Below are 8,355 nucleotides of genomic sequence, written 5' to 3'. Positions count from 1 at the left end.
CTAGAGTAGAGCAGCTGCTGCTCCACATCGAAAGGAGCCAGCTGAGGTGGTTCGGGCATCTGACAAGGATGCCCTGGGGCCTCCTGGGTGAGGTGTTCAGGCATGTCCCACCGGGAGGAGGCCCCGGGGCAGACCCAGGACACGCTGGAGAGATTATATCTCTCGGCTGGCCTGGGAACACCTTGGTGTTCCCCCGGATAAGCTGGAGGAGGTGGCTGGGGAGAGGGAGGTCTGGGCCTCTCTGCTTAGGCTGCTGCCCCGCGACCCGGCCCGGATAAAGCGGATGAAGATGGATGGATGGATGGTATCTATATAGCACACATATATATATATAAATATTTACAAATAAATACATTTAAAGCCATATTTCCCCACTATGAATAGGGAAAAACAAAGAATTTACACTGTGGTGAACTACTGGTACTCCTGTCCCCAACAAGACAAACTCAGGTCCTTGATTCTTTAACTCATGCTGGATGACAGCCAACAGTCTTATCTAGCTTGTCAGAGAACATGCAAACAATGATTAATACACGCCTTTAAAAAACACACATTTGCATCGCACAAGTGCATAAATAACCTGAGATTGTAACCCAGTTCTATGAAGTGACCCAACTAGAATAGTAAGGGTAGACTTAGTTTTTGTTCCCTATAGTCAACCTCAATAATAAAGACATAAAATGTCAAACTTAAGAGCAGAATGGTCATTAGTGACGTGATCAAAGGTCTGCGGAGCCAGCTGTAATTACTGTAGGTAATTATTAAACTGCTGCCTCATGCCAACCCATGGCAGTGATTTCATTAAGGCACCTAAAATCCTTTTCAAAAGCCTCAAAGTCTAATCTTCTCTTTCATTCCAGGTATTATATCCCCTTATTTGTTAAACCTCCACACCATCAGCATTGCACAGGCACCCACTCCTGCAGCGGCCAGAATGTACTTTGCGTTAGGTGATTGGCTGAGACGGGTCCACGGAGCTGAAGTATCTGCTGGCTCTTCTCCTGCTTTGAAGGTGGTGTTTAAACTCCCAGAATCAGCAGCAGCATGTGGGAATGACGGTGGTGCCGAGGAGATTTCTTTGGCCGTTTCACCATTGACGTCTAGGTTAGGGATAGATGGCTCACCGGACGCATGTATCACCAGCTCCTGTGTTTCAAAGCTTTGACACGGTGACTCAAACTGGTTCTCCTCAGGTTCGTTATAGTTGAGATTAGCGAAGCCGGTCTCCTGGCATGGCAGTGGCGTGACTGTAGTAACTGTGGAGTCGAAAGAGGACACGTCATCCGGTGGAGCTTCACTTATTTCCAGACGCTCAGTGTTGCCCGAGTAGGGCTGCGGCTCTGAGCTGGACGCGAGGATAGTAGGACTGGGTTGATTTTGCGGTTGGATGCTGACGAGTTGCCCTGGCTTGCTCAGACAAACATCATCATTAAGAGAGGCCTCCATCACCGGAGTACTAGGCCTGGGGGAGGCTTCAGCTGCAGTTTCAACAATCTGGGGGGGAAATTCATAACAGAGATCAATTTTATTGCCAAACTGCAATTTTTCAATGTCCTAACTTTCAGGTATGTGTAAAAGCTTATAGGTTCGTTAAAAGCACCTATATGGAGGTCTGGTAATAACACTAATACATACTACTGTCAAAAATGCTAACTTAAGTTTCCATTAAATATATTACATGTCATACAGGAGAACTTTTATACCGGAGTTTCTCACTTGTACACGTTTAATTGTATTCTAGAATATTTTCCTCTCTGAAATTTTGAATGAAATCATCATTACCAAAAGTTTACAAATAAATGTGCAGGATGGGTTTTATGAAAAGATGCCTTGTGAAAGACTAGGCCTATAAGACCGGTAGAAATTGTTTTTGTGTGTGTGTGCCTTCCAGTTTTTTTGTATACCCTGCAGTAATGTGAGCATGTGGCTTAATGGCACACGTCCAGTGGTGTTATGCCCTTCCAGTGACTGTCAGCTGGAGACTTTTACTCGCCTGAAAATACAGTAATGTCCCAACAAAGGTCGAACTAGTAAGGCCCTTTAAAAAATTACACATTTTTCAACATACTTTTTAGGGTTCAAGGATATACACAATATAGTTGGATCATTAAAAAAAGTTACTTCCTTACAAAAAGAAGAAGAAGAAAAGGCTACAATCGTACTGCAACACTATTAGCAAAGGTTATTTTTGTATGTATTTGGAAACAATTGTAGCAACTCTTTGCATGTTCTCTGTCCACAGATTACTGTTCTTAGTATAAATAATTTAATGTAACTTTATATTTATAGAAATGAAATTTCTCTAGAAAAGAGAAAAAAAATGCCGAGTGTACCACCCAAAGAAACCACAGAGGTAAAGCTTCTCATTTTGAACGAAATGCTGCCTAAGGTGGTTTAAGCACCAAGCTAAGTTAAGTGAATATCAGACAGCACTGTTGCAGGAGGTGCCATTATTCAAGTCTTAAAATGATCATATTTTAGTATTCACCTGTGTAGAAGGAGGCCCAGAAATCTCTTCAGTCTGTGAGACAGCATCAGGATTTTTGTTCAATGGAGGAGTGCTGTCCTGGACCGGAGGCTTCTCTGGGGTCCTTGTATAGAAAGAGGGTCCATCAGTCACATCAGAGTTGATCTGGGCTTCAGGTGGACTCTCTGGCTCCTTGTTCTTTTTGGTAATCCTGTTTCTGAGAGGATCGGCTTCATGGTGTTCAGTTGGATGTTGTGGTGGAGGAGTGGTTTCCCTGTTGACAGAAATGGCACCATCTCCAGAGCCCACCTGAGCTCCAGCAGCAATATTTTGGATATCTGATTCAGAGTTTTCCTCTGGCTCCTTGCGAAAATTAATTTCTCTCTCTGTGGATGTCACCCGAATGTGTGTGGTCTTGGGGGAAGCAGGAGGTGTTGATGGAGGATGTGCCACTTCAATCTGTGTTGACTTTGGAGGCTCAGGGACAGGCTCAGGTGGGGAAACAACTTTGGGACCTGGGTCTGCTGCACTCTGGGGGGGTTGTGGCAGTGTTGGAATTTTCGGAGAGGGTGGGGCCTGGATAGCTGGCTCTGGGGGAGCTGGAGGAGCTGAAGGAGCTACAGCTGGCAGAGCTAGAGCATCCCGACTGTTATCACCACTCTCTGGAATGGGCAGATGACCGGCAGATGGTGCTGGGTGGACGTGTGCCGTGACAACAGACGTTGGAGAGGAGCTGGGGTTGGAATCTAGGGCAAAGGAAACAGTTCTGCTATTTAAATCTCTCATGACATCCTATCAGTAAATCCCTGTGAAATCCTGAAGGACTACCTAAATGTGAAACTATACAGAAATGAATTTGTCATGAACTCTGCGATGCTGCATATACACATATATATATACATTTTCATTTTAAAAATGAAAATGTATATATTTATTCTATATGCAACACGCTCTGCATAGTGTTCTTCAAAAAGGAATCCATTTAAATTGTAACAGTTTTCCAAGCAGTGTTTACAAATGATGAATCCAATATACTTTAGTCTTGGATCTAAACAAACATGTAATGTTTGTTGTATAATAATGTATATATAATCACTTTTCTGAGCGACTGTAAACATGTTTGGGTTGAAACATATTTGCATTATCTGCACAAGCTGTTTATGTTTCGGAGAAGGTTGAGTTTGAACTGTCATTTCCAGCACGCTGAGTAATCCAACAAACCAGGACATAAAAAAATAATAATAATCTGGTCTAGATTAGCAAAAACACAGGATGTATTACAGCATGTCATTACTTATTTGATAAAAACTGTGCCAACAATGGAGAAATTGCTTGTGAAAACATTTTGCAGAAATAACTTCTATTATTTTCTGTATGACTATCAGTCTCTCACATCGTTCTTCCACCCTTCTTCACAGCGTCACTTCAGTTTACTGCGGTTTGCAGGCATTCAACTTTTCAGTTTTCTACTTGTCAATAGGTGTTTTCACTGAAGAACTTCAGAAATGACTTTGAACCGTTCCCATACTGTTGGACAGGAACAGGATCATTGCTGATGTCTTTCCTCTGGGGAACTGGGTTACATACCTGAATGCTTCAGATTTAAAAATGGCCTTTATCAACTGCTTTTGTAGAGGTTTTCACACTTCCTACTTAGTAATTCACACATTACTTCTGCTCTATAGCTTAGTTTTTGTTATATAAATAATGACAAGTGTGCTTTGTCATGTCAAAAGTGTGTACCAAGACTGTATCCGTTACTGCTCACGTAAACTTCAACACTATCATGTACGGTGCTGGGTAAATTATTTGGCAACTTACTGTTAACATCTGTTAGAGCGTTGTATTCTGCTCTGATGTCCGCTGCAATGGTTCTCTTCTCACATGCCTCAAGTGCCTCAATGAACTGCTCGGGCCAGTTTTCTCTTCTTTTCAGGCAGTCCAAAAGAAGCATCATGCCTTGATAATTCCCACTTGTCTCAGTTTTTGCCTCAATGACGTCCTAAGATTTGGTAAAAAATAGATCAAGTGAGAAAACAAACTCAGTTTAATAGATAACAGACAAATCATCAGTAGTTTAGTCTTTAAAATATGCCTTTACCAGTGCTAATGCCCTTTACTGTTCGGTTATCAATAAACAACCAACCAATCAACCACAAAAGCTAATTTAATCAGTGACACTAGTGTGTTTACCAAAACAACAAATGTAATTTTTACAGTGAGAGTCGTGCAAGGAATGGCAAAATAGTTTTAGGCCTTTTTTGGGGTTGCCTAACTAACAAGGCTTGTACTGCTCAATGTGTTTCCATAGGAGCATTAAATAGTCATTAAAGACAGCAAATAATTGGTTGGTTTAAATGAACACTTTCTGATTTAAATAAAGAAATGCAGGCTACTGTATTTAAACACAGTTCACATGTGGCTATACAACATGGTAATATACAGAAAAGAAGGTATCAGACTGAGTATACTTGGGGTGCATCAAAACAGAACAACAAAATTCTTAGTCTGAGAGCTTTCTGAAACATACCCTGTCGTAAGCAGTCAGGCAAGGCAGATGCATCATTATTTCTCTCGGTTTCACCTTGGAAACGATGATTGCCATATTCCGCCGTATGTATCCATCGTACAGTTTGTCACCGGCGAACGACATCTGGAAAAGTCAAAGGGCAAAAATATTACAAATGTTTACTTTTGTTATCAACTCTCAGATTCTACAGCCATTTACAGCTGCACACCCAGATAAACACTTTACTACATTTCAAAATGTCAGATAACACCATTTTATATTTTATTTTTTTAGCCTCACTACAAATGATGTGTGAAAGTACCCTAAAAGTGAACCATGAAACCGGATTGAAAAGCACAGTGAGGGGATTCTTTTCCAATGAAAGTGAAAGTGAAAGAGAAAATGCAAGCAAAGGGCAGCAAAGGAGGGAAAGGTGCTTTTCTTTCATTTAGAACCTCTTTTTTCCTTTTAGTCTTGACAAAGCCAAAAATCACCTCCCAAAGGGAATAATACACTCGTAGTATCAAGGTTGCAGCTGCCTGGAGTAAGAAGAAAGAAAGCAGGCTCCACTAATCACTGATTAATCATCTGCAGGATTTAATACCTGACTTTCCAATGTGCAGTATTAAGCCCCTGTTCTAAAACACGGTTGCATATTTTTAGGGTCAAATGAAGGCTTGGGATCACTTATTTGTGTTGAATACACTTTAAGCCCTTTCATTTGTTTTTACCTAAACAGCTAGATTAGCATCTGCTATGAGGGGGGAGTCATTTTCACAGAATATCAGTGTCACTGGCAGAGATGGGCAGTAACGCGTTACGTGTAATCTGATTACTTTTTTCAAGTAACGAGTAAAGTAAGGGATTACTATTGCAAAAACGGTAATTAGATTACCGTTACTTTCCCGTAGGAACGCTGCGTTACTGCGTTACTAAAACCGTGATTTTTTGCGAGAATGTCTCATGACAGTGACGTAAGCGAGTGCGCGTTGTGACAACAGCTGTGTGCAGATCAACAATGGATCATATATCGAGTGCGAGAGAGTATGAGCGTGCAGCGTTTAAAGCGTGGAAGTACTGACCTTACTTTGAGTTTGATTCCATAAAAAGTGACAAAAACATTAGTGTCCGTTGTGCGTGGGAAGAAAACTTCTTTTTACAGCGAAAAAAACCCCTAAACTTCCAAGCAAGCACCGAGTGCGCTACGACGTAATGGGAAACTCACAGAGAAACTCGCGGATTCTTCCACTGACCGCGGCACACCTGCACCAGGGTAAACCTCCGCCTACCCACTCCTGCTTTACAGGTGAAAATAGAGCAACAGGACCGCTGAGTCTTTGACTTTATTTATTTTCTGCTGTGTTTTACTTGCATCTATTTGAAAGACTGAGTGTAAACACAAAAATATTTTATTTTATGTGCTGGAATGTGCAGAAAATAGGTTTAAATGTTAAACTAATTTCTTCAAGTCAGAGAATGTTGCATATAATTAAATTTTTGCTTGATGCATAAAGTTAAAAGATTAAAACTAATAAAACAAGTTTTAAAAAGAGACTTTTCCATTTGATTACATTTTGTATGATGGATTATGAGAAAAAGTAGAATTGGGCTGAAAGATCTATCGCTTTATCACCTATTCAGGTTGTAAATCGTGTTTTTAAAAAGTAACTAAGTAATTAATTACTTTTGAAAATAAGTAATCAGTAAAGTAACGGGATTACTTTTTTGGGGAAGTAATCAGTAATTAGTTACTGATTACTTTTTTCAAGTAACTTGACCAACACTGGTCACTGCTAGCTTTAAAAAAAAATGATATGGGACTCTAAAGTTCTGAATAAATGTGGGACATCAGCAAAAGCAGTCTGCCTGTGACTCAAAACGGAAGTGATGTCAGGGGGAGCAAACAAAGAGCAAAGTCTTCCTGGCTGTCTTAATAGCCCACAGAGGACATAGTTTACCTGACAGGTAGACAAAGTGTTGAACCTTAAGATTAAACAGGAAGAAGTTTTGAGAGTGTGCATTATTTCCAAGCTGGCGTCTAAGTATAAAGCGAGGAAAGATTGTAGATTAACAAGACAAGGAAGGACACAAAAATGCACCTTGACACAAGGACAGTTTCTGAACAGCTGAGCCCAATGAATGACCTCTAATGTGGCAGGTCATTTCTTGCCAATATCCAAGTCTCAGGATCAAGTTTCATAGACAGTTCTGGTCCAGTAAGATATTACCACCGCAGCTATTTTAGTCCAATAAAAACTCTCAAGACAAAAAGAGGTCACAAGAAAGAAAGAAAGACATTGAGACGTTTGTTGGGTAATAACTGCTCCAACCCGTTTTGGAGGAAAAAACCCAAAGAAGGTCAGGAAGGAGGAAATAGGGTGCACACAAACTACACGTACGACCGCGTGTCAGTTACTGCAATATCACGTTAAACTTTCAAATCTACTTTGGGGGTCAAACAATTCGCGACACGAAGTTTGCAAATAAATTTAAAAAGGCTACACAGCCACATCACACAGAAAGGACTGACACCTGCCTGTAAATGATCGAAACCTGTCTGAAATAACCGAGTATGTGCTAACTAAATGGAAATAACAGTCAACTGCTGCCAACAAGAAATTAGATAGACACGACACTCTCCAGCTAAAATGAATTGCTAACATTAGAGCTAAAACATCGATTCTGTTGAGCAGCACGGTTAATTTAGCTTCATAAATCGTAATGTTACATAATGTAGTGCTCACCTTTACTTTTTCGTGTCCCTGCAGCTCGTCACTCCCTTTCTACAGCGATTCCTGCACTCAGTAAAAACCTGCGTCCTCTTCGTCTTCTCACACACACACATCTGCTCAGCGGTTTCCCCCCACGAGGGCTCCCTCCTGCTCTCCTATTGGAAAACAGCGCCATCAATCAAATATTGGGCCAATAGAAACTGCAATGAAGACGTAATGAAGGCGTGGCTTGCTTATACGTGACCCTAACCCTGACCTTTCTTCTGCTGTGATGGACGGCAGCCGTATTACATTGGATCTCGATTTCTGGTTTACATCTGTCCCTAATCCCTGATCCTAATCTGTGCACTCACTCACACACACGCGCGCGCGCGCACACACACGCTGCTGTTTTCAATAGCATTTTAAAGCTGCTGCTGAATAGGGTCCAGCGTGTGGCAAGAAGAAAGCCATTGTTAACAGAAAACCATAAGAAGCCCCGTTTGCAGTTTGCCATAAGCCATGTGGAAGAAGCTGCTCTGGTCAGATGAGACCAAAATGGAACTTTTTGGCCATAATGCAAATGCTATGTGTGGCAGAAAACTAACACTGCACATCACTCTGAACGCACCATCCCCACTGTCAAATGTGGTGGTGGCAGCATCATG

General features: G+C 41.3%; 1 protein-coding gene across 1 annotated transcript; it reads right to left on the bottom strand.

The window, feature by feature from the left end:
- Positions 1 to 263: 263 nt before the first annotated feature.
- On the bottom strand, positions 264 to 7,832 carry mavs (mitochondrial antiviral signaling protein). The gene is made up of 5 exons (XM_042223755.1): positions 7,721 to 7,832; positions 4,998 to 5,120; positions 4,289 to 4,469; positions 2,489 to 3,213; positions 264 to 1,494 (listed from the first exon to the last, which is right to left on the bottom strand). Exons 2-5 carry the CDS (start codon positions 5,118 to 5,120, stop codon positions 874 to 876), a joined length of 1,650 nt encoding a protein of 549 aa, XP_042079689.1. The 5' UTR covers positions 7,721 to 7,832; the 3' UTR covers positions 264 to 873.
- Positions 7,833 to 8,355: the final 523 nt, after the last annotated feature.

This window comes from Haplochromis burtoni, unplaced genomic scaffold, assembly GCF_018398535.1.
Source record: "Haplochromis burtoni strain Fernald_Lab_line unplaced genomic scaffold, NCSU_Asbu1 Contig_119, whole genome shotgun sequence".
Taxonomy (NCBI): domain Eukaryota; kingdom Metazoa; phylum Chordata; class Actinopteri; order Cichliformes; family Cichlidae; genus Haplochromis; species Haplochromis burtoni.
Note: the sequence above shows the minus strand (reverse complement) of the source record. Positions and strands in the feature narration are given on the sequence as shown.